General features: G+C 62.9%; 1 protein-coding gene across 5 annotated transcripts in view; it reads right to left on the bottom strand.

Moving 5' to 3' along the window:
• Nucleotides 1–25,246, bottom strand: part of LOC101939816 (guanylate-binding protein 1-like) — a 74,615-nt gene extending 49,369 nt beyond the window's left edge. For 2 of the 5 annotated variants that reach the window (XM_065573937.1, XM_065573938.1), the window contains exons 1-10: nucleotides 16,897–16,988; nucleotides 15,002–15,204; nucleotides 14,707–14,834; nucleotides 13,345–13,454; nucleotides 12,091–12,449; nucleotides 11,478–11,720; nucleotides 10,068–10,348; nucleotides 2,942–3,154; nucleotides 2,297–2,399; nucleotides 1,995–2,188 (exon numbers count right to left, since the gene is read on the bottom strand). In XM_065573937.1, coding sequence (XP_065430009.1) covers nucleotides 1,995–2,188; nucleotides 2,297–2,399; nucleotides 2,942–3,154; nucleotides 10,068–10,348; nucleotides 11,478–11,720; nucleotides 12,091–12,449; nucleotides 13,345–13,454; nucleotides 14,707–14,834; nucleotides 15,002–15,204; nucleotides 16,897–16,901 — 1,839 coding nt within the window. In that variant the 5' untranslated portion in view covers nucleotides 16,902–16,988. Of the gene's footprint in view, nucleotides 1–1,994; nucleotides 2,189–2,296; nucleotides 2,400–2,941; nucleotides 3,155–10,067; nucleotides 10,349–11,477; nucleotides 11,721–12,090; nucleotides 12,450–13,344; nucleotides 13,455–14,706; nucleotides 14,835–15,001; nucleotides 15,205–16,896; nucleotides 16,989–25,092 lie in introns of those variants that run through there. The other 3 variants (XM_065573943.1, XM_065573944.1, XM_065573939.1) reach the window with 2 other exon arrangements.
• Nucleotides 25,247–25,789: the final 543 nt, after the last annotated feature.

Here is a 25,789-nt window from a genome sequence, read left to right as displayed (position 1 = left end):
CTTTGAATGCTGAGTGGGGAGTGTGGCTAGGACGATGTGACGTTATTGACATAAACTGGAACCGTATAGATCATTGTTGCAACCAAGGTCCTGTAGTGGCACCCAAATCTTGTGTAAAGGGGGTCAAATGGGGTGTCTAGGACAAGGTTATGGTTTACTGGTTATGATTATGCTGTCTATATGTGTGTATCAGTTTTGTAGTTGAAGTTATAAATATTGGCTCTATACTGTCTGTATGGCAAACTTATGCTATGCTGCTGGGTGACATCCCAGACAAACTGGTGTTAGCTCTGCCTAGCCTGCTTGATGGCCCATTAAGGACCATCAGCTATACAATGGACCCATTGAGAGAAGGCAGATACGCCTTGTACCTCAGCAAAGTATCCAGGGACTGGCCCATGTGACTCCAGACTCCATGTTGCTGTAATTTTCCACAGTAGGAACAAAGAGGGGTTCTTACACCTGGAAAAGACTATATAAGGCTGATGCCTCATCTCCATCTTGTCTTCAATCCTGCTTCTTACCTCTGGAGGGACTTTGCTACAAGCTGAAGCTCTGAACAAAGGACTGAATGACCCATCCCAGCTGGGGATGTATTCCAGAGACTTGATTTGAACCTGCAGTTTATTGCATCACTGCTGCAAGCCTGAACCCAGAACTTGGCCATTCCTGTATGTACCTGATTCCATTTAACCAATTCTAGCTCTCATCTGTATCTTTTTCCTTTTATGAATAAACCTTTAGATTTTAGATTCTAAAGGATTGGCAACAGCGTGATTTGTGGGTAAAATCTGACTTGTATATTGACCTGAGTCTGGGGCTTGGTCCTTTGGGATCAGGAGAACCTTTTTTTCTTTTACTGGGGTATTGGTTTTCATAACCATTTGTCCCCATAACGTGTGACACTGGTGGTAATACTGGGAAACTGGAGTGTCTAAGGAGATTTCTTGTGAGACTTGCGGTTAGCCAGTGGGGTGAGACCGAAGTCCTCTTAGTCTGGCTGGTTTGGTTTGCCTTAGAGGTGGAAAAACCCCAGCCTTGGGCTGTAACTGCCCTATTTGAGCAATTTGTCCTGAGTTGGCACTCTCAGGTGGGTTCCGCCAGAACCGCATTGTCACAGACGGTCTGCACTGGGAGATGGGAGACTGGCCTTGAGGGGGATACCTGAGCATGTAATGTGAGAACCCAGGAGGAGGGTGAGGCCAGGTGACACCTTTGCCCGGGAAACTGGACAAAGGCTGGGGAAGGAGACGCTGGGAGACGAGGGTGAGTTTCAGGAGCTGGCTGATGGAATGGAGGGGAGCCCAAACGGGGCTCTGACCCCCCCAATGGGTCACCTAACTGGGGGGGGGGGTCCTGTTGTCTGTGCCTGCAAGACCTGTCTTGGACTGTGATCCTGTCGTCTAAATAAACCTTCTGCTTTACTGGCTGGCTGAGAGTCATGGTGAATCGCAGGAAGCCGGCGGGGCAGGGCCTTGTGTCCCCCCACACTCTGTGACACACAACAACAGCGTAGGGCGGGTCGGGGGGGAAGGGGGGTGCACGTGCCGTTCCCCACACTGTGCCCCCCAGCAATCCCATCTCGGGGGGGATCCGCCCCACGGCCCATCTAGCCTGGTATCCCGCCCCTGCCTGCCTCTTCCCAGCGCCCCGGCTGCCCCACACACGGGAATCCCACCCCTGGGCAGGCAGAGGCCGGTGGCAGGACCGTTCCTAACTGGGTGCACGGCCCAAAAACCCCCTCATATCCCAAGCCCCACCCCACCTCTTCCTGCCCCCTCCCTGCCCCCATTCTGCCCTGCCCCCTCCTCTCCCAGTTAATGCCGGGAGCCGTCCAAATGGGGCAGAGCAGAGCTGCCACCAGCCCCTGCATCACCCAGGCCCCACATCCCCCTGAAGTGAGGGGGCCCCCCAAAGCATAGGGCCATGGTCGACCGCAGCAGGTCTGCCCATCCATCCCCCGCAGCGCCAAGCACCCACAGCCCCCCTGGTACCTTCAGTTTCTGATCCAGCATCTTGCCCTGCTCCTCCAGCAGCTTCTTCCGCTCGTCCTCCAGCTTCGTCTCCAGCTGCCGCAGGTTCTCCTGGTAGCTGCGGTCCTGGTCCTCCAGCTTCTGCTGCAACTCAGCCTCCTTCTGCTTCAGGACCTGCTGCTCCCGCTCGGCCGCCTCGGCCCGGGCTCGCTCGGCTGGCACGGGGAGAGAGAGGTGGGTCAGCATGGGGAAGGCCATGGTGACTCTGCCCACCAGGGCACCTTCTCCCCCGCCCCAGCGGCGTGATGTCCCCCCAGTGGTACCTGCCATCTCCTTCTCCTTCTCCGTCAGGGCCTCGTCCGTCTGCAGGATGGACTGGGCCACAGCCGCCTTGGACTGGAGGAACTCCTGCAGCAACTCCTCGGCCTGGGGATGGAGAGTGGGAGCCACTGGGTCAGGGGGGTTTGTCGCACGGAGCCGGATCCAGGTCAGGATTCTGGATCGTGGCACCGGAGAGTAACGGGACTGGCTGGCTTGGGGGGGGGGGGCGTGCTGGGATGCAGGGCCTTTCCCCTCTAGGGGGCGCCAGTTCCCATCCAGCCCCAGAGTCACCATTTGGTTTCCACTCGACACCCTCGGCGCCTGTTCCGGATGAGCTGGGGGCTGAACCCGGTTTTTAACAGGACAAACGGCATCATCACCCAGGCACTAACCGGGCCCCCCCCAGCAGCTCCAGCAGAGCGGCCGAGGGCTGGAGGGGCCACGGGAACCAGACACCCCGGCACATTGGCAGTCGGGAGGGCTGTGAGGGTGGGGTCGGCTCACACTCTGATGCTGCCCCCGCTCTGGGGAGGATCCAGGAACTGCCCAGGTGAGGGAAGCTGGTGCCTGGTTCTCAGCAGGGCTTCCCAGGCTGCACAGTGAGGGGGCACAAAGACACACAGAGCCGGGCACCAGCCCTCTCCTACCTTTACTCCCTTCCCCGGCACCTGCCGGTATCTGTCCACCATGCGCTGCCGGTCGTCCAGGAAGCGCTGGTAGCCCCCGGGCACTGAGTAGACCCCCTCGCCGATCCGGTCATCCAGCTCGTCCGACAGCTCCAGCAGGGCGGCCTTGCAGCGCTCCGAGGACGCCACTTCATTGCGCCGGCAGAGCTCCTGTTTCTGCTCCTCCAAGCGGCGCTGCCAGGTTGGGCACAGAAAGGGGAGGCGTGAGCCAGGGTGGGGGGGGTGCAGATGGGGCAGGGGTACGAGCCATGACAGGGCCTGAATGGGGCAGGTGTGTGAGCCGTTCCACATGCGCCTGGGGCTGGAGATTGGGCCGGGTCCCCTTGGCCTGGCATCTCGGGTCCCCAGCTAAGCAAGGCCGAGTGTGACACTGCCCCCCATATTCTTCAGTGATATGATGGTGATACGAGTCTGGCATCGTTTTGGTGTATTTTATCCAAGTTCAGGCACGTGCCGTGTCATTGGAAAAGTGAGAATTTGCTGAATACCGTTATCCTAGGTGTGTGCGTGGAGCATTTTTGTATGTGAAGTTACGAATATTAACCATGTGTCTGTATTTCGAACGTCGTTACACCTGAGGAACGCCCACTGGACACGATGTTTTCAGTCTAGATAGCGGGTGGGGAATGGCCTGTTCAGGGCAATGGGCCATTAGGAAAGTACAACAGGCCTTAGGAGAAGCTCATCTCCCACCTGGGGAGCCTCCCTGAGAACCCCACACACAGCCTGTGAGTGACTCTGCTGTGACGCGACAGGGACATGCGATGAGACCACATGACTCCAGCCTCCATCTTGGGGTGTCAGTATTTTCCCACAACCCGGTCTGGGAACCAGGCTTTGGAACAAAGGGCTCCCGCCAGATGCTAAAGCTGTATGCAGTGGGGAGTGACGTCACCTGGGGTTCTTCGCTCCCCACCCAAAGAGACCCCTGGAAACCCCCAAGGAACAAAGACTGACCGGGGGGAAGTGCTGGCCCCAGGCTAAAGGGATTTCTAGTCACACTGGGGCTGGGAGATTCCCCATGGAAGGGGGTCAGGGTGCTGAGGAGCCGCACCCACCCATCCCACGGAGGGGCAGCTATCCCATGTGACGGAGCAGGGAGCAGGGCAGATTTGACCTGGGAATGTTGCAGGGGGATTGCAGTGGGGATGGGGGACTTCCCTTGAAGGAAGCTACCTGAGCTGTAACCTGAGCCAGGAACGGGGGTGGGGAGAATTAACACCTTCTGCCCGGGAGACTGAACAAAGGAGAGGAGCCGCGGGAGGAGTTTTGAGTTTAGTTTTGGTTTGGGCTGGGTGGTGCAACGCAGGGAACCCCAAGCTGGGGTCTAAGCTCCCTGAACCTCCCAGAGGGACCTAATTGAGGGGGTCTGGTCGTACCTACACGCTCTGCTTGAGACTGTGTTCCTGTCCTTAAATAAACCTTCTGCTTTACTGGCTGGTTGAGAGTCGCAGTGAATCTCGGGAAGAGGGGTGCAGGGCCCTAACTCCCCCACACTCCGCAACAACTGGTGGCAGCGGTGGGATCTACTGCACCCCGTGGACGGCGCTTCCTGCAGTAAGTGACTGGGGAGCAGTAAAACGAAGGGGGATTGACGGGGACCAGGCGTGCTGAAGAGTGAGAGAGAGACGGTTATTACCCCTGGGAGTGTGTGACCAGCGAGAAGGACTTTTGCAGTAACAGGGTCCCCCGGGGGGATCGCAGCGAGTGGTCCCAGGGGCGGAGGAGTCTGCAGCTCGACCCTGGCAGAGAGGTGGTGACCTCGAGAAGGGCTGGCACACTAGGGGGCCCCCTGGGAACTGTGGGGAGCTGTGAGCACACAGGCCGGTGAGTGGCCAGCAGGAAGATGTATGCCAAGCGGCTTAAGAGCGACCTGGTGGAGCTGTGCAAGCAGAGGGGGCTGTGCATTGGGAGGCTCACCAAAGCACAGCTCATTGCCCAGCTGGAGGCGGAAGATCGCGCGAATGAACTGATCCCTGTGTCTCAGGGAAGCAGCCTGGCAAATGCAGCGCAGGCACCAGTGTCTGTCCCAGCTGGGAGTGGTCAGCCGGCTGCTGAGGGCTTCCCGAGACCCCTCCTTCCTATGCCTAGGGGAAGGGTGGGGAGGAGCCCAGCAAATACCGAGGGCGCCGTGACCCCCCCGGCCAGCAGGGGATCCTCCCGGCGACGTTCGGCATCCGTGGAGCGGAATTGGCTGGAATGGGAGAAAGAGCTAAAACTGAGAGAGCTGGAGGATCGTGAACAACAGAGACAGCATGAAGAGAGACAGCGTCAGCATGAACGGGAGGAGAATGAGAGACAGAGACAGGAGAATGAGAGACAGCATCAGCGTGAACTGGAACTGGCGAGACTGAGGGGCAGCGAACCCCCGGCTGCGGTGAGTGAGGGAGGACCCAGGACTGCACGGAGCTTTGATAAGTGCATCCTGGCCCCACACAAGGAGGGGGAGGACATGGATGACTTCCTGGAGGCCTTTGAGACGGCCTGCGAGCTGCACCGGGTTGATCCCGCGGACAGACTCCGGGTCCTTACCCCCTTACTGGACCCCAAATCCGTGGCATTGTACCGCCAACTGGGAGAGGCAGAGAAAGGGGACTACGAACTACTCAAAAAGGCCCTGCTACGTGAGTTTGGGCTGACTCCTGAGATGTACCGGGAAAGGTTCCGGAGTCAGGATAAAACCCCTGAGATCTCATATCTGCAACTAGCCGTCCGCATGGAAAGATACGCCAGCAAGTGGGCTGGTGGGGCCCAGACGAAGGAGGACCTGATTAAACTGCTGGTACTGGAGCAACTGTATGAGCGGTGCCCATCCGACCTGAGGCTGTGGTTGGTGGACAGAAAGCCAGAGAACCCGCGACACGCAGGGCAGCTGGCTGATGAGTTTGTAAAGAGCCGGTCAGGGGGTGGCAGGGAGGAGCCCCAAAGGAACAGGCCCGCCGCGATGCAGAGAGAGAGTCACCCTGGGACCTCCCAAAGGGGGAATATGGGGAATCCCCTCCCACGGGGAATGCCCAGCATCAGGGACAACCGACCGGCTCGAGGGGACCCACGGGACATGAGCTGCTATTACTGCGGCCGAAGAGGCCACGTTCGGGCCCAGTGCCCCAAGCTCAAAGACAGACTGAGCAGACCGAACCCGCACCGGGTTAACTTGGTAGAGGCCCAGACGGACGAGGGGCAGGCTTCTCACGCAAGAGGGGCTGGCAGCTTATCAACTGCTCAAGAGAGAGAAGGGCCCCAGGCCAGCTTCTCTAGGGGGCCAGATGCTCCGGATTCAAAGTTCTCCGTTTACAGGGTTGGCGCGGGGCTGTCCCTGCGGAGCGAGTGCCTTGTTCCCCTGGAGGTGGATGGGAAGAAAGTTTATGGATACTGGGACACGGGCGCAGAGGTGACACTGGCCCGGCCCGAGGTGGTGGCCCCAGATCGGGTGGTGCCCAACACCTTCCTGACCCTGACCGGGGTGGGCGGGACCCCATTCAAGGTTCCCGTAGCGAGGGTACACCTGAAATGGGGGGCCAAGGAGGGCCCCAAGGACGTGGGAGTGCACCACCATTTGCCCACTGAGGTGTTGATGGGGGGGGACCTAGAGGACTGGCCAAGCAGCCCCCAGACCGCCTTAGTCGTGACCCGTAGCCAGAGCCGGCGAGGGGCACTACGCCCTGACCTTGGGAAGGATGTCCCACCGGAGGCACCGAACCCTTCCCGGGTGGGGAGGGAACACCCAAGGACAGGCCTCGGGGTGGCTGGGGCTTCCGACCCAGCCGACGAGAGGGAGCAGGTCCCCATCCCTTCCCCAGCCGCCGAGTTCCAGGCCGAGTTGCAGAAGGACCCCTCCCTGCGGAAGCTAAGGGGCCTGGCTGACCTCAGTGTGGTACAGACCATGAGGAGAGGATGCAAGGAGAGGTTCCTGTGGGAGAAGGGGTTCCTGTACCGAGAGTGGGCTCCCCCGGGGGAAGTGGAGTCGTGGGGGATCAGGAGGCAGCTGGTGGTTCCCCAGAAGTTTCGCCACAAGCTACTGTACCTGGCCCATGACATCCCTCTCGCAGGGCACCAGGGGATCTGGCGCACCAGGCAGAGGCTGCTACAGAACTTTTACTGGCCCGGGGTCTTCACCAACGTCCGGCAGTACTGCCGATCCTGTGACCCCTGCCAGAGGGTGGGGAAGGCCCGGGACAAGGGGAAGGCAGCATTGAGACCTTTGCCCATCATAGAGGAGCCTTTCCAGAAGGTGGCCATGGACATAGTGGGACCTCTCAGCAAGACGACCCGGTCTGGGAAGAAATACATCCTGGTGGTGGTAGATTTCGCCACCCGCTACCCCGAGGCAGTGCCCTTATCGTCCATTGAAGCAGACACTGTGGCGGATGCGCTGCTGACCATTTTCAGCCGAGTGGGGTTCCCCAAGGAAGTCTTGACGGACCAAGGGTCCAACTTCATGTCGGCCCTACTCCGGTGCTTGTGGGAGAGATGTGGGGTCCGGCACAACTGGGCCTCAGCATATCACCCCCAATCCAACGGGCTGGTGGAGAGGTTCAATGGGACGCTAAAAATGATGCTGAAAACATTTATGAATCAGCACCCGCAGGACTGGGACAAGTACTTACCTCACCTGCTGTTTGCGTACAGGGAGGTACCCCAGGAGTCTACTGGGTTTTCGCCTTTCGAACTGCTATATGGAAGGCGGGTAAGGGGGCCCCTGGACCTGATGAGAGACGAATGGGAGGGGAAGGCCACTCCTGACGGAGAGTCGGTGGTGGAGTATGTCCTGACCTTCCGGGAACGACTTGCCGAGCTCATGGGCCTGGCCAGGGAGAATCTGGCCAGAGCCCAGAGGAAGCAGAAAGTCTGGTATGACCGCACAGCACGGGCCCGCGCCTTCGCCACTGGGGATCAGGTGATGGTCCTCATCCCCGTGAGGAAAAACAAACTCCAGGCCGCCTGGGAAGGGCCCTTCAAGGTTGTCAAGCAACTAAACGAGGTAAACTATGTGGTGGAGCTGTCGAACCGGGCACACCACCACCGGGTGTACCATGTGAATATGATGAAGCCATATTATGACAGGGGGAATATGGTGTTGGCCGTGTGTGGACAGTGGGAGGGGCAGGGAGATGACCCTTTAGTAGATCTATTCCCTGGGACAAGAGTTGGCTTCCCCCTGGAAGCAATTCCCCTCTCTGATCGGCTAACCCCTACCCAGCAAGCTGAGATCGGAGGGGTGCTGCATCTGTACCAGCAGCTGTTTTCCAACCAGCCTGGACGCACTAATCTGACTGTCCACCGGGTGCAGACAGGATCGCACCCGCCTATAAAATGCTCCCCCTTCCGAGCCACAGGGAAAACTGCTCAGGACCTGGAAAGAGAGGTCAATGACATGCTGGCTTTGGGGGTGATCCAGCCGTCTTCCAGCCCTTGGGCCTCGCCGGTGGTGCTGGTCCCCAAAAAGGACGGGTCGATCCGGTTCTGTGTGGACTATCGGAAGCTCAATGCCATCACTGTAGCCGATGCCTACCCCATGCCCAGGCCGGACGAGCTCCTAGACAAGCTGGGAGGTGCTCGGTACCTTACCACCATGGATCTTACAAAGGGCTATTGGCAAGTGCCGCTGGATGCAGATGCCAGGCTGAAATCGGCCTTTGTCACCCCTCTGGGGCTCTATGAGTTCCTGACCCTGCCCTTCGGCCTCAAGGGAGCGCCGGCCACCTTCCAGCGCCTGGTGGATCAGCTACTGAGGGGGATGGAGAGTTTTGCCGTGGCGTATATCGATGACATCTGTGTCTTTAGCCAGACCTGGGAGGACCACATATCCCAGGTTAGACAAGTGCTGGACCGACTCCAGAAGGCTGGGCTGACCGTAAAACCGGAGAAGTGCAAGGTGGGGATGGCTGAGGTATCCTACCTAGGCCACCGGGTGGGAAGCGGCTGCCTAAAGCCGGAACCAGCCAAAGTGGAGGTGATCAGAGACTGGCCCGCTCCTCAAACCAAAAAGCAGGTCCAAGCCTTTATTGGGATGGCAGGGTACTATCGGAGGTTCGTGCCCCACTTTAGCGCCATAGCCGCCCCCATCACTGAGCTGTGCAAGAAGGGGAAGCCAGACAAAGTGGTCTGGACCGAGGAGTGCCAGGAGGCTCTCCGGGCGCTGAAGGAGGCTCTGGTCAGTGGCCCGGTTCTGGCAAACCCAGACTTTGACAAGCCCTTTATGGTGTTCACCGACGCCTCAGACACAGGACTGGGGGCGGTGTTAATGCAGGAGGATGAAAAGGGGAAGAGATACCCCATCGTGTACCTGAGCAAGAAGTTGCTACCCCGGGAGCAGAACTACGCGGCCATCGAGAAGGAATGCCTGGCCATGGTGTGGGCCCTCAAGAAACTAGAGCCATATCTCTTTGGGCGTCACTTCACCGTGCACACCGACCACTCTCCCCTGACCTGGCTGCACCAGATGAAAGGAGCCAACGCCAAGCTCCTGAGATGGAGCCTGCTCCTGCAGGATTATGACATGGACGTGGTCCATGTGAAGGGACGTGACAACCTGATAGCGGACGCATTGTCCCGGAGAGGGAGCCCTGAACTTCCCCAGGTCACTGGTCAGAGTGACCCCGCTCAGTTCAGTCTCAAAGGGGGGAGAGATGTGACGGAGCAGGGAGCAGGGCAGATTTGACCTGGGAATGTTGCAGGGGGATTGCAGTGAGGAGGGGGGACTTCCCTTGAAGGAAGCTACCTGAGCTGTAACCTGAGCCAGGAACGGGGGTGGGGAGAATTAACACCTTCTGCCCGGGAGACTGAACAAAGGAGAGGAGCAGCGGGAGGGGCTGGGAGTTTAGTTTCGGTTTGGGCTGGGTGGTGCAACGCAGGGAACCCCAAGCTGGGGTCTAAGCTCCCTGAACCTCCCAGAGGGACCTAATTGAGGGGGTCTGGTCGTACCTACACGCTCTGCTTGAGACTGTGTTCCTGTCCTTAAATAAACCTTCTGCTTTACTGGCTGGTTGAGAGTCGCAGTGAATCTCGGGAAGAGGGGTGCAGGGCCCTAACTCCCCCACACTCCGCAACATCCCATAACCCCCGGGGCCGGCGCGAGGGGCCGTACCATGAGCTCCCCTTGGAAGCGGCGGTCGTCATCCTTGAAGGTGTGCGCCATGAACGCCCGCAGCGCCTCTTGCTCGCACTGGGCGTGCAGGTCCAGCAGCTCCTGCACCGTCTCCGTGGGCAGCGCCGCACGCCGCTCCAGCTGCTCCTCGTAGACAGCCACGGCCTCCCCCACCGCCGCCGAGTTCTCGATCTGCGCCAGGGCCAGCACCGCGCTCTCCATGCAGGGCACCGCCCCGCTGCGGATGGCGTCCACATAGGTCACCGCCAGGTTCCCCAGCACTGCCGGAGGGGCAGGGTCAGCGCCAGGGGGCCCAGCACGGCCGGAGGGGCAGGGTCAGCGCCAGGGGGCCCAGCGCGGCCGAAGGGGCAGGGGCAGCGCCAGGGGGCCCAGCACTGCCGGAGGGGCAGGGGCAGTGCCAGGGGGCCCAGCACAGTTGGATGGGGGCAGGGGCAGGGTGCCCAGCACAGCCAGAGGGGGCAGGGTCAGTGTCAGGGGGCCCAGCGCGGCCGGAGGGGGCAGGGTCAGTGTCAGGGAACCCAGGGCGGCTGGAGGGGGGCAGCGGCAGCGCCAGGGGGCCCAGCGCGACCGGAGGGGGCAGGGTCAGCGCCAGGGGGCCCAGCGCGGCCGGAGGGGGCAAGGTCAGCGCCAGGTTCCCCAGTGTGGCCGGAGGGGCAGGGGCAGCGCCAGGGGGCCCAGCGCGGCCGGAGGGGGGCAGGGTCAGCGCCAGGGGGCCCAGCGCGGCTGGAGGGGGGCAGCGGCAGCGCCAGGGGGCCCAGCGCAGCCGGAGGGGGGCAGGGGCAGCGCCAGGGGGCCCAGCGTGGCCAGAGAGGGACATGCTCATCATCAGGGTGCCCAGTGTGGCCAAAGGGGGGTAGGGTCAGCGTCCTGCACCCAGCCCCTCCCACACACTCCAAGACCCCGGCTGCTCCCCTGGACCTGCCCCTCCCCCATGTGCCCCAGGCCACAGATCCCAGCCAGAAATGCCCCCCATCCCCCTGAGCAACTGGTGCCTTGTCTCTCGTTGGGACGCACCTGGCTTCACCCCCCAGCCGCAGGACCCTGCTCTGCCCTTTGGGACCTAGGCGTCCCTCCCTGGGGCGACGTGCCCGCCCTGCCAGCCTGGCCTCTCCCCATCATCTTCCCTGGGACCCGCTAACCGGAACTGCTCTGTCTGGCTCTCACGCCCTGTTCTCCCCCCACGGGTCATTTCCAGTCCTCTGCTCCACCCCTCGATGATTTTCCAGCGCCCCTTCTAACCGCACACCCCAGAGCTGGGCGCAGGCTCCTGCGTCACTCCCACCAGTGGCGGCCATAGGGGACCCTCTCCCAGCTCGGTTTGTCCCGCCCAGCACCCCATGAGTCTCGTTGGCCCCAGGGTCCCCCGGCCCAAGGGCTACCAACACTCACTGGCCCCGGTCACCATGTGGCCGCCCGGGATGGTCTTGGGCTTCGACGTCTCCCAGACGTGGTGGCAGAATAGGACCACCTGCTCCTGGAACTCGGAGTCCAGCTCATCCTCCTGCAGCTCCTCCAGCCGGGGCAGGTCCCTCCTACCAGCCGGCTGGACGAAGACGAAGCATTTCCGGGCCGGGAAGAACTGGCGGATGCACTTTCGGGGCAAGTTGTAGCACTGGTTTTGCTTGCTGTTGCCTGGCAAGAGCGGGGAGCCGGGCACAGCCCTTAGCCAAGATGTGACTGCTTCTGGGGGGCAGCGCATGACTGATGAACAGATTCCCATGGGAGGAAGAGACCCTGCTATCCAGGGGAGGGGGATTGAGGGGAGCCAGGAAACCGTCCCAGCTGGAACGTGGCCAGGACAGGGAAAGTCCCAATTCCCAGGAACTGGTAACACCCGTGAGGTGTCAACGGCTTGGGTTTGTGTCTTGAGCAAAAGTCACCCCCCAGCAGCACAGCCCTGGGGCCAGCCCTGACAGCCAGGGGAGAGCCCCCACCCCACCCCCTGCAGTAGAGCGCCCCTTAACACTGCCCTGGAGCACTGGGGCCAGCACCGCTCCCCTACCTCGCTTTAGTTTCAGGGCGTTCTCCAGGTACTCGTCCTCGGTGATCTCCCGCCCGTCCAGCACCAGCTGCAGCACGAAATCCCGCACGGCCCACACGAAAGCCGGGAAGAACCGCACGAACTCGGCCGAATCCTCCTCCTCTTGCCGGCAGCCCTCACCCGCCGGCTTCACCTTCTTGCCCCCTCGGCCGCCCTGATCCACCAGCTTCGCCTTCTTGCCCCCTCGGCCGCCCTGATCCACCAGCTTCGCCTTCTTGCCCCCTCGGCCACCCTCACCCACCGGCTTCACCTTCTTGTCCTCTCGGCTGCCCTCAGCCACCAGCTTCACCTTGATGCGCTCAGTCAGCTCCGTCACGTAACTGGGGGCCAGCTAAGGAAGTGGAGATGTGGCACCCCCTGCAGTGGGGTCCCGCTCCCTCAGGGGCCCCGCTACCCACCTGCGATGGGAGCTCGGAAGGGACTGCGGGTAGGGGAGGATATTTCATCACAACACCCGGAAGAAGAGATCAAACCAATGACCTGCAGGAGCAGCCACCTGGAGCCCTGCAGTGAAGGAGTGTGACGAACTGGGACTGTTCTTAATGTGGTCTTTGAATGCTGAGTGGGGAGTGTTGGTCTGGGAAGGCAGGGGAGTTTGGCTGGGGCTGTCTGCATTGGGAGATGGGAGATTGGCCTTGAGGGAGGATACCTGAGCATGTAACGTGAGAACCCAGGAGGGGGCTGGGGCCAGGAGACACCTCTGCCCGGGAAACTGGACAAAGGCTGGGGGAGGAGCCGGGGGAGGCTGGGTGAGAGACGCTGGAGAGAGTAGGAGTTTTGGAGCTGGCTGGTAAAATGGAGGGGGGCCCAGACGGGGCTCTGCCTCCCCACCCCCCGGGGCTGTGGTGTCCCTGGGGCCCCTAGATGGACCAAACTAAGGGGGTCCTATTGACTGTACCTGCAAGCCCTGTCTTGGACTGTGTTCCTGTCGTCTAAATAAACCTTCTGCTTTACTGGCTGGCTGAGAGTCATGGTGAATCGCAGGAAGCCGGGGGTGCAGGGCCTTGTGTCCCCCCACACTCCGTGACAAGGAGTGACTCTGACAGCTGGTGGCAGAAGTGGGTTGTTCCTCCCCACATGGGGCAGCCACTAGAGGGGGCCGTGGTGCACACCCTGCGCTGCGGGTCACGATTTCGCTGGGGGAGGAGCGTTTGGATGGAACAGTGGGTCCCTTCCCCGGGGAGATGGGCCCCCCCGGCCCCCGGGCAAGGATACTGCAGCTGCTCCATGACCTGCTGGTCGATGGTGCCCCGGCTGTTATAGACCAGGGTGCTGCTGAGTAGCACGGCCAGCGCGAAGATCCACGTGTCGTTCTTCGTGTTGCCCTGGAACGACACCCACCGTCACCGTCCTGAGTGCGTCCCAGCCGCAGAACTCAGAGCCCGTCACAGAGCACGGTGGGATCGCCAACCCCACGGCACAGATGGGGAAACTGAGGCATGGGATGGGGTGACTAGTGGAACGGCCCCCAGCTCTCCGGAGTCCCAGCCCAGGCCACAATGAATTCCCATTCTCCAACCCAGCAGAGTCACTATTTGGGGTTGGCATATTCCCCTCCCCCAACCTGTTAAATCCCCAGCTCCCGGAGGCACGGGAGGGGGCGGGAGCTCCCATTGCTCCCCTCTTACTGATGTAAGTTCCTAAGCCACATGGCTGCATTTAAACTTTGGGAAGGCAACACCTCCCCATCCCCCGGGGTCCAGTTGCAGCGGCCCCCACTGCAGGCCGGGGGGGTTACAGCTGCTCTCCTGCATTTTTCAGGTTCCATCCTCTATTATCCCCAACACCGGCTCTTCCCTCTGCCTACGGCAGGGCAAAGCCAACATAAGGCCAAGGCTGCGGGATCCTTCTCAAAGGATCCATTTTATCGGCCGTCTCTGAGGCCCTCTCCAGAGCGAATGTATTTATCATCACACACCCTCTGGCAGGCGGGGTGGGGAAACTGAGTCCCAGCTCACACCGGGAGCCTGTGGAGCAGGGATTTGAACCCGACTCTCTGGAATGCCAGACCTGCCCCCATCGCTACAGCAGGTCGGGAAATTGTCACTGGAGAACATCCAATTTTTGATACCAAAACCATTGACGAAATGGGGACAGTTAAGGTGAATTTCCCGACTTGAAAAATTATTGGGAAAAAAAGTTTCTGAATTGTGGAAATGGCCCGACTGGGTTTTTCAAGCCCTGGCACTTCCCCCCCATTTTGACTTTTCATCACAATTCAGGACAGGAAACATTTTAAAGATCTCAACAGCTCTTCCTGGGCGGGAAAAGCGTTTCCAGCCACACCCTGGCCTCCCATCCCAGTCCCACCGCGGCACCCCTAACCCTCCGGACATTGGCAATGCCCCCCTGAGAGGGCGCTGGGTCCGCCTCGGACAGCGCCTCCTTCTCCTGCATGGGGTTTGCTAGGAGTGTCTGTTAGTAGAGGGACCGGGAACTCCTTAAATACCACATCCCCTTTCCCAGCATGCCTTGCCCTGAACTACAAGTCCCAGCAGCCCCTGCGTGCCAAGGGGCGTTCCATCCTGCTCAGCTCAGCAAATTGGCTGATTCTCATACGCTGGCCCCCCCACTCACCTTCTCCACATCACCCAGCCCCTCGGTGTCCAGCAGCACCAGGGTGTGGCCGGCCCGGCAGGGGTGGGGCAGGCACCACATCCAGATGCCCTTGGTGTGCGACTGGATGGTGGAGCCCAGCGAGAACCCTGGGGAGAGATAGGCGGAGCTGGGACAGAAGCACAGCGAGGGAACCCAGGAGTCCTGGCTCCCCCCCACTCCACCCTCCACTAACCACTAGGCCCCACTCCCCTCCCAGCACCAGGGAGAGAACCCAGGAGTCCTAGCGCCCGGGGGCAGGGCTCACGTCTCTCACCTGTTCTCTTGCTGGCCAGTTTGTTCATGAGGTAGGACTTGCCGGTGCGGTACAGCCCGGCGATGGCCACCACCACCACGGGCTGGGAGATCGCCGCCAGCACCTTCAGCGCCTTCTGCTGCACCCGCAGCTCCCCCGCCGGGCTGTTCTCGATCAGGCAGATGGGGGCCGGCATGGGGATCTCCATCGCGCTGGGGGGCGGCCTGCGGGACACAGAGTGGGGAGGGTCAGTGGGGGGAGGGTGGTGAGACATGGAGGGGCAATGAGACACAGAGCCAGGCCCTCAAACTGCGGGAGACCCTTCCACCCATCCCAGGTGCAGCATACGGACCCCAGCGTCACCCGCGGCAGCTCACCCCGGGGCTGACAAGCCCTGGCGCTCCCGGGCATCACTGCAGACCCCCAGCCGGTGCCCCTTGAATCACACCTGGCGGGGCTGCTGCTGGACAGGCAGGACGGTCCAGTGCTTAGAGCAAGAGCCTGGGAGCCAGGGTCACATCCCAGCTCCCCCACAGACTCCCCAACACTTAGGCCAGGGTTTGGAAGGTGTTTTGTTGTTGCTGCACTCAGCATTGCAAGGCCTGACTGTCCCTGGTCTCAGCTGCTCCGTGCCTCGGTTTCCCCATCTGTACAATGGGGATAACAGCGCCACCCTGCCCCCCCAGGGGGAGTGAGGGTCAATACATGAGGCTGTGGGGATGGGGCCCCTAGAAGGACCATAGACAGGGCAGCCAGAGCCCCCAGGATGGAGCCATGGGGCACGCGGAGGCCTCTTGCCTCTGATATAAAATTATTCTACTTAACTGCCAGGGGGCAAATTTGTCACATACACAGGGGAGAAAGAAGAAGGACAAAATGCAGGGTCAGCTATAGGTAGTCAGGAAGTTCCTTCAAGAGGAAATGGAGCCAAACTCCAAACCTGGAGACAATGGAGCTTTCTGTGCCTGCGTCCTGTAGATAGCTAACTGCTTGGTTTGCAAAATAACGCAAGGGGGGAGCAAGGAGATGAACAATAAGGGGTCATAAAAGGGGCAGATACATGTAACTTGCTAATTAGGTATGGTAATGATGGCAAATTTTGGCCAATCATAGAGCGATAGATTATCATAAGCAACTGCATATAATGCTTTGGTGTAAGTGTTTTCTTGGTTCTTGCTGACTTCTGAGCTCAAACCCAATTGCAATTGAAATAAACGGATCGTCCCTCCCGGGGTTCCTTGCTTGGCTAGCGGTGTCCGTCTCTCCTTATCCCTCAGCCGGAACGGACAGGAATTTCTATGACACCTCGATTACACCCCGTCTCCGAGCTCTCTCCGGCTGCCCGGAAGCCGTGGGCTGAGCGGAGGTTGATTTGTTTCCATTCAGTGACCAGAAAATCCAGGGGGGGAAATTGTGTTGACTCCACCTGAGAGGGGAACGTGTCTGATGGTCTCGTCAAAGCAAAACCCCCAAATAAATCTGTTGGGGGCTGAAGTACAGTAACTCCCTTAAAGTCGTCCGGGTTAACGATGTTTCGTTGTGGATCAATTAGGGAACAGGCTCGTTTAACGTTGTGCAATGCTCCCTTCTAACGTCTGGCAGCCGCCACCGCTCACAGGAAGAGCGGCCCGTTGCAGCTGGCTGGTGGGGGCTTGGAACCAGGGTGGGCCGGCCGCCCCCCATCAGCTTCTCTATCAGCTCTTCCCCCTCCTGCCGGCCGCCCCCACCTGCTGCCTTCACCTTCATGCTCCCTTGGCCGCCCTGAGCCGCCAACTTCACCGTCATGCCCAGCAGGCTACCAATTGCAGCTGTCCCGCCCCCACTGCCCTGTGCTGCTCCTGCTTGCTGTGCGGGGGGAAAAGAGGGGGGCTAATGTCAGGGTGTCCCCCTCCCCCCTGCTCCTGCCCCCCGCTTACCCCATCTCCACAGAGCGGGTGGGGACACGACAGGGCTCAGGGCGGAGGGAGCTCCCTGGCAGCAGCTGTGGGTCTCAGCTTGCTGATTAACGTAACAAGGCAATGTACTTACGAGTGGGGTCAGCGTACTTAAAGGGGCAATGCACATCTCTCTCTCTCACGCCATCCGAGCGGGAGTGAGGGACCGTCCGCCAAATTGCTGCCGAATAGCTGGAAGTGCCGCCCCTCTCCGGAGTGGCCGCCCCAAGCCCCTGCTTGCCAAGCTGGTGCCTGGAGCCGGCCCTGCCTAGGGAGGTGGTGGAATCTCCTTCCTTAGAGGTTTTAAGGACCGGCTTGACAAAGCCCTGGCTGGGATGATTTAGTTGGGGTTGGTCCTGCTTTGAGCAGGGGGTTGGACTAGACACCTCCTGAGGTCCCTTCCAACCCTGAGATTCTCTGATTCCATGATAAACCGGCCTTTCGAAATGAAACGCTGCCACCAGTTCCCCTTGGGTTTTCTTCCAGCTGAAGGTCGTTGGTGACCCCTCCCTGCATGTCCACCCAGAGCCCCCCAGCTCCCGCCAGGGCCCTGCTCGCGCTGCCGACACATCCCAAGTGTTTCCCGGAATCAGCCCCCGCTGGGAAAGGCTCCGGCTGCTTTCGGGTCCATCTGACTCTGGCGCATTCAGGGGACTGGAGCTGCCAGACCCGGCTCTTCCCCCCGCCCGCCCCCTCCAGGACAGGGGGAGTGAACGCTGCGGGCAGGTCTGGGAAAGGGGCAGAGACGGGCAACAAGAATATCTGGGGTTGTGAGCCAGCTTCCCTCTGAGGAGAGATTGAAAAGACGGGGGCTGGTCAGCTTGGCAAAGAGACGCCCGGGGGGACGCGCTCGAGGGCTGTACGGTCATGGCGGGTGCGGAGCGATAACGTGACCCGTGCCAGGCGAACCAGGGGCCACCCAGTGCAAGCAGCCCCCAGCCCATGTCCCCACCCCCTCAGTCACCGCCCTGGAACATCAGGGATTGCTGGGCTCTGACAGCACCAGCCCCAGAGATTTTGCCCGACATGGGCACGATGCACAATTGAGATTTGTAGTGCCCCCTGCTGGCGCGTTCGCTGTGCGCTAGGTAGTGACACCCGGCCCAGCGTCTCTTCTGCAGAGCGTTCCTGTCAGGGCCGGCTCTAGGCGCCAGCGCTCCAGGCATGTGCTTGGGGCAGCACTTTCCAAGGGGCGGCACTCCAGCCCCCCTTTTTTTTTTGCTTGGGGCAGCAAAAAGCCGGGAGCCGGCCCTGGCCAGAGCCCCGCCGCTGGAGAGCCAGAGCATCGTCCCCTGGATCCGAGCCTGGGCTGCGGTGCCGAGAGGGGCTCCCGGAGTGTGTGAGGAGCCGGGGAGGGAGGGAAGTGGGGCCCTGTATGCAGGGAGGGAGGAGGGGTCCTGCTGCTGTCTCCGCTGCTGCTCTGAGTCTCCTCCCCAGGGCGGCGCGGTGTTTCCCCGCCCGAGGGGGCTGTGCAGGGCACCGCCGGGCTGGGCAGGGGGCGCGGATCCCGGCTCGCGCACTGATGGGGCGAGTGGCTGGGCAGCCCGAGCTGCCCCCTCCTGCCCCCGGACCCAGCCCATCATGCACCTCCCCCGCCTTAGCCCCGCACTGCTTGCCCCGGACCCCCACAGCGCCAGGGGCGGGGAGAGGCAGAGCCCAGCTCCGAGCGGGGCAGCGGGGGATACTGCCCTGCCGGGGGACCCCCGCGACTCGGGCACCTGGGGGTCAATGTCCGTCCTCTCGGCTCTGCCTGCACGGGGCTGGGGAAGCAGCTGTCAGCGCCTGCCCCTCTCAGCCCCTGCACCCCCCATCCCGCTCGCAGCCCCTCCACTTGTACCTCCCCCCCTCGCCGCACCCCTTCCCCTTGTACTCTCCCTTCACCTGCCCCTCTCAGCCCCTGCACCCCCCATCCCGCTCGCAGCCCCTCCACTTGTACCTCCCCCCCTCGCCGCACCCCTTCCCCTTGTACTCTCCCTTCACCTGCCCCTCTCAGCCCCTGCACCCCCCATCCCGCTCGCAGCCCCTCCACTTGTACCTCCCCCCCTCGCCGCACTCCTTCCCCTTGTACTCTCCCTTCACCTGCCCCTCTCAGCCCCTGCACCCCCCATCCCGCTCGCAGCCCCTCCACTTGTACCTCCCCCCCTCGCCGCACCCCTTCCCCTTGTACTCTCCCTTCACCTGCCCCTCTCAGCCCCTGCACCCCCCATCCCGCTCGCAGCCCCTCCACTTCTACCTCCCCCGCTCGCCGCACCCCTTCCCCTTGTACTCTCCCTTCACCTGCCCCTCTCAGCCCCTGCACCCCCCATCCCGCTCGCAGCCCCTCCACTTATACCTCCCCGCCTCGCCGCACCCCTTCCCCTTGTACTCTCCCTTCACCTGCCCCTCTCAGCCCCTGCACCCCCCATCCCGCTCGCAGCCCCTCCACTTGTACCTTCCCCCCTCGCCGCACCCCTTCCCCTTGTACTCTCCCTTCACCTGCCCCTCTCAGCCCTTGCACCCCCCATCCTGTTCGCTGCCTCTCCACTTGTACCTCCCCCCTCGCCACACCCCTTCCCCTTGTACTCTCCCTTCACCTGCCCCTCTCAGCCCCTGCACCCCCTATCCCGCTCGCTGCCCCTCCACTTGTACCTCCCCCCCTCGCCGCACCCCTTCCCCTTGTACTCTCCCTTCACCTGCCCCTCTCAGCCCCTGCACCCCCCATCCCGCTCGCAGCCCCTCCACTTGTACCTCCCCCCCTCGCCGCACCCCTTCCCCTTGTACTCTCCCTTCACCTGCCCCTCTCAGCCCCTGCACCCCCCATCCCGCTCGCAGCCCCTCCACTTGTACCTCCCCCCCTCGCCGCACCCCTTCCCCTTGTACTCTCCCTTCACCTGCCCCTCTCAGCCCCTGCACCCCCTATCCCGCTCGCTGCCCCTCCACTTGTACCTCCCCGCCTCGCCGCACCTCTTCCCCTTGTACTCTCCCTTCACCTGCCCCTCTCAGCCCCTGCACCCCCATCCCGCTCGCAGCCCCTCCACTTGTACCTCCCCCCCTCGCCGCACCCCTTCCCCTTGTACTCTCCCTTCACCTGCCCCTCTCAGCCCCTGCACCCCCCATCCCGCTCGCAGCCCCTCCACTTATACCTCCCCGCCTCGCCGCACCCCTTCCCCTTGTACTCTCCCTTCACCTGCCCCTCTCAGCCCCTGCACCCCCCATCCCGCTCGCAGCCCCTCCACTTGTACCTTCCCCCCTCGCCGCACCCCTTCCCCTTGTACTCTCCCTTCACCTGCCCCTCTCAGCCCTTGCACCCCCCATCCTGTTCGCTGCCTCTCCACTTGTACCTCCCCCCTCGCCACACCCCTTCCCCTTGTACTCTCCCTTCACCTGCCCCTCTCAGCCCCTGCACCCCCTATCCCGCTCGCTGCCCCTCCACTTGTACCTCCCCCCCTCGCCGCACCCCTTCCCCTTGTACTCTCCCTTCACCTGCCCCTCTCAGCCCCTGCACCCCCCATCCCGCTCGCAGCCCCTCCACTTGTACCTCCCCCCCTCGCCGCACCCCTTCCCCTTGTACTCTCCCTTCACCTGCCCCTCTCAGCCCCTGCACCCCCCATCCCGCTCGCAGCCCCTCCACTTGTACCTCCCCCCCTCGCCGCACCCCTTCCCCTTGTACTCTCCCTTCACCTGCCCCTCTCAGCCCCTGCACCCCCTATCCCGCTCGCTGCCCCTCCACTTGTACCTCCCCGCCTCGCCGCACCTCTTCCCCTTGTACTCTCCCTTCACCTGCCCCTCTCAGCCCCTGCACCCCCATCCCGCTCGCAGCCCCTCCACTTGTACCTCCCCCCCTCGCCGCACCCCTTCCCCTTGTACTCTCCCTTCACCTGCCCCTCTCAGCCCCTGCACCCCCTATCCCGCTCGCTGCCCCTCCACTTGTACCTCCCCGCCTCGCCGCACCTCTTCCCCTTGTACTCTCCCTTCACCTGCCCCTCTCAGCCCCTGCACCCCCATCCCGCTCGCAGCCCCTCCACTTGTACCTTCCCCCCTCGCCGCACCCCTTCCCCTTGTACTCTCCCTTCACCCGCCCCTCTCAGCCCCTGCACCCCCAATCCCGCTCGCTGCCCCTCCACTTGTACCTCCCCCCCTCGCCGCACCCCTTCCCCTTGTACTCTCCCTTCACCCGCCCCTCTCAGCCCCTGCACCCCCCATCCCGCTCGCAGCCCCTCCACTTGTACCTCCCCCCCTCGCCGCACCCCTTCCCCTTGTACTCTCCCTTCACCTGCCCCTCTCAGCCCCTGCACCCCCCATCCCGCTCGCAGCCCCTCCACTTGTACCTCCCCCCCTCGCCGCACCCCTTCCCCTTGTACTCTCCCTTCACCTGCCGCTCTCAGCCCCTGCACCCCCTATCCCGCTCGCTGCCCCTCCACTTGTACCTCCCCGCCTCGCCGCACCCCTTCCCCTTGTACTCTCCCTTCACCTGCCCCTCTCAGCCCCTGCACCCCCCATCCCGCTCGCAGCCCCTCCACTTGTACCTCCCCCCCTCGCCGCACCCCTTCCCCTTGTACTCTCCCTTCACCTGCCCCTCTCAGCCCCTGCACCCCCCATCCCGCTCGCAGCCCCTCCACTTATACCTCCCCGCCTCGCCGCACCCCTTCCCCTTGTACTCTCCCTTCACCTGCCCCTCTCAGCCCCTGCACCCCCCATCCCGCTCGCAGCCCCTCCACTTGTACCTTCCCCCCTCGCCGCACCCCTTCCCATTGTACTCTCCCTTCACCTGCCCCTCTCAGCCCCTGCACCCCCTATCCCGCTCGCTGCCCCTCCACTTGTACCTCCCCCCCTCGCCGCACCCCTTCCCCTTGTACTCTCCCTTCACCTGCCCCTCTCAGCCCCTGCACCCCCCATCCCGCTCGCAGCCCCTCCACTTATACCTCCCCGCCTCGCCGCACCCCTTCCCCTTGTACTCTCCCTTCACCTGCCCCTCTCAGCCCCTGCACCCCCCATCCCGCTCGCAGCCCCTCCACTTGTACCTCCCCCCCTCGCCGCACCCCTTCCCCTTGTACTCTCCCTTCACCTGCCCCTCTCAGCCCCTGCACCCCCTATCCCGCTCGCTGCCCCTCCACTTGTACCTCCCCCCCTCGCCGCACCCCTTCCCCTTGTACTCTCCCTTCACCTGCCCCTCTCAGCCCCTGCACCCCCCATCCCGCTCGCAGCCCCTCCACTTGTACCTCCCCCCCTCGCCGCACCCCTTCCCCTTGTACTCTCCCTTCACCTGCCCCTCTCAGCCCCTGCACCCCCCATCCCGCTCGCAGCCCCTCCACTTGTACCTCCCCCCCTCGCCGCACCCCTTCCCCTTGTACTCTCCCTTCACCTGCCCCTCTCAGCCCCTGCACCCCCTATCCCGCTCGCTGCCCCTCCACTTGTACCTCCCCCCCTCGCCGCACCCCTTCCCCTTGTACTCTCCCTTCACCTGCCCCTCTCAGCCCCTGCACCCCCCATCCCGCTCGCAGCCCCTCCACTTGTACCTCCCCCCCTCGCCGCACCCCTTCCCCTTGTACTCTCCCTTCACCTGCCCCTCTCAGCCCCTGCACCCCCCATCCCGCTCGCAGCCCCTCCACTTGTACCTCCCCCCCTCGCCGCACCCCTTCCCCTTGTACTCTCCCTTCACCTGCCCCTCTCAGCCCCTGCACCCCCTATCCCGCTCGCTGCCCCTCCACTTGTACCTCCCCGCCTCGCCGCACCCCTTCCCCTTGTACTCTCCCTTCACCTGCCCCTCTCAGCCCCTGCACCCCCCATCCCGCTCGCAGCCCCTCCACTTGTACCTCCCCCCCTCGCCGCACCCCTTCCCCTTGTACTCTCCCTTCACCTGCCCCTCTCAGCCCCTGCACCCCCCATCCTGCTCGCAGCCCCTCCACTTATACCTCCCCGCCTCGCCGCACCCCTTCCCCTTGTACTCTCCCTTCACCTGCCCCTCTCAGCCCCTGCACCCCCTATCCCGCTCGCAGCCCCTCCACTTGTACCTCCCCGCCTCGCCGCACCCCTTCCCCTTGTACTCTCCCTTCACCTGCCCCTCTCAGCCCCTACACCCCCCATCCCGCTCGCAGCCCCTCCACTTGTACCTTCCCCCCTCGCCGCACCCCTTCCCCTTGTACTCTCCCTTCACCCGCCCCTCTCAGCCCCTGCACCCCCATTCCCGCTCGCTGCCCCTCCACTTGTACCTCCCCCCCTCGCCGCACCCCTTCCCCTTGTACACTCCCTTCACCCGCCCCTCTCAGCCCCTGCACCCCCCATCCCGCTCGCAGCCCCTCCACTTGTACCTCCCCCCCTCGCCGCACCCCTTCCCCTTGTACTCTCCCTTCACCTGCCCCTCTCAGCCCCTGCACCCCCCATCCCGCTCGCAGCCCCTCCACTTGTACCTCCCCCCCTCGCCGCACCCCTTCCCCTTGTACTCTCCCTTCACCTGCCGCTCTCAGCCCCTACACCCCCTATCCCGCTCGCTGCCCCTCCACTTGTACCTCCCCGCCTCGCCGCACCCCTTCCCCTTGTACTCTCCCTTCACCTGCCCCTCTCAGCCCCTGCACCCCCCATCCCGCTCGCAGCCCCTCCACTTGTACCTCCCCCCCTCGCCGCACCCCTTCCCCTTGTACTCTCCCTTCACCTGCCCCTCTCAGCCCCTGCACCCCCCATCCCGCTCGCAGCCCCTCCACTTATACCTCCCCGCCTCGCCGCACCCCTTCCCCTTGTACTCTCCCTTCACCTGCCCCTCTCAGCCCCTGCACCCCCCATCCCGCTCGCAGCCCCTCCACTTGTACCTTCCCCCCTCGCCGCACCCCTTCCCATTGTACTCTCCCTTCACCTGCCCCTCTCAGCCCCTGCAGCCCCTATCCCGCTCGCTGCCCCTCCACTTGTACCTCCCCCCCTCGCCGCACCCCTTCCCCTTGTACTCTCCCTTCACCTGCCCCTCTCAGCCCCTGCACCCCCCATCCCGCTCGCAGCCCCTCCACTTATACCTCCCCGCCTCGCCGCACCCCTTCCCCTTGTACTCTCCCTTCACCTGCCCCTCTCAGCCCCTGCACCCCCCATCCCGCTCGCAGCCCCTCCACTTGTACCTCCCCCCCTCGCCGCACCCCTTCCCCTTGTACTCTCCCTTCACCTGCCCCTCTCAGCCCCTGCACCCCCTATCCCGCTCGCTGCCCCTCCACTTGTACCTCCCCCCCTCGCCGCACCCCTTCCCCTTGTACTCTCCCTTCACCTGCCCCTCTCAGCCCCTGCACCCCCCATCCCGCTCGCAGCCCCTCCACTTGTACCTCCCCCCCTCGCCGCACCCCTTCCCCTTGTACTCTCCCTTCACCTGCCCCTCTCAGCCCCTGCACCCCCCATCCCGCTCGCAGCCCCTCCACTTGTACCTCCCCCCCTCGCCGCACCCCTTCCCCTTGTACTCTCCCTTCACCTGCCCCTCTCAGCCCCTGCACCCCCCATCCCGCTCGCAGCCCCTCCACTTATACCTCCCCGCCTCGCCGCACCCCTTCCCCTTGTACTCTCCCTTCACCTGCCCCTCTCAGCCCCTGCACCCCCCATCCCGCTCGCAGCCCCTCCACTTGTACCTTCCCCCCTCGCCGCACCCCTTCCCCTTGTACTCTCCCTTCACCTGCCCCTCTCAGCCCCTGCACCCCCTATCCCGCTCGCTGCCCCTCCACTTGTACCTCCCCCCCTCGCCGCACCCCTTCCCCTTGTACTCTCCCTTCACCTGCCCCTCTCAGCCCCTGCACCCCCCATCCCGCTCACAGCCCCTCCACTTGTACCTCCCCCCCTCGCCGCACCCCTTCCCCTTGTACTCTCCCTTCACCTGCCCCTCTCAGCCCCTGCACCCCCCATCCCGCTCGCAGCCCCTCCACTTATACCTCCCCCATCACTCCTTCGCCACACCCCTTCCCCTTGTACTCTCCCTTCATCCGCACCTCTCTCCCAGCCCTCTGCTCCCGCACCTCCCCCTTCCCCTGCACCTCTTCGCCCGCCAACGAGTTCTTGTACCCGGACAGCCGGAAACATTTGCTGCTAGAGCCGCGTCCACACGGGGAATTTGGCCGGCACAGCTCTGTCCCCCACCCCACCCACACTCTGAACTGCGGTACCACCAGGAAACCTTTTCAGGGTAAACTCATCCCAGTGATGTCCCGGGGCGCGGTGGGACAAAGGCAGAGGACTCACGGTCTTTAGCTGTCCGGTGTTTCTCTCCGATGTGGGGGGATGTCCCACGCTTTGCCACGTTCCTTCTCTGCGGCTTTCAGCCTCTGGGGTTGATGTGGAAAGCAAAAGCAGGGAAGGCAGCACCCAATATAAGAGGTGAGCTTGGGGGTGGGGTCAAAAATTTGGTCAGTGTCCAGCCTTGCCCAAGTCCTCTGACTGGTTCCCTGTCTGACCCGGGGGCGGCTCCAGGCACCAGCTTACCAAGCAGGGGCTTGGGGCGGCCACACCAGAGGGGGCGGCACGTCCGGCTCTTCGGTGGCAATTCGGCGGTGGGTCCCTCACTCCCGCTCGGAGCGAAGGACCTCCCGCCGAAGTGCCGCAGATCGCGATCGCGGCTTTTTTGTTTGTTTGTTTTTTGTTTTGCGAGGGGTGGGGGGGGTGGCTGCTTGGGGCGGCAAAAACCCTGGAGCCGGCCCTGCTTACCCAGAACAGGACCCCTCAGTCAGGTCCATCTTGGGGGGTGGGGAGCCCAGACCCCGGTTCTGGGCCTCCCCAGCCAGCTCCAAACTGAGCCTCCCTCCAGCCCCTCCTCTGCCTTTGTCTCTTTCCCGGGCCAGGAGGTCACCTGATCTCTTTGTTCTCCAACACCTTCAGTTGGCACCTTGCAGGAGCGCGGCCCAGGCCATCAGGAGACAGGGTGTCGGCCATTCTCTGTGCA

This window comes from Chrysemys picta, chromosome 20 (genome assembly GCF_011386835.1).
Source record: "Chrysemys picta bellii isolate R12L10 chromosome 20, ASM1138683v2, whole genome shotgun sequence".
Lineage (NCBI taxonomy): Eukaryota > Metazoa > Chordata > Testudines > Emydidae > Chrysemys > Chrysemys picta.
The sequence above is the reverse complement of the archived record's forward strand: the minus strand, read 5'-3'. Positions and strand labels throughout refer to the sequence as shown.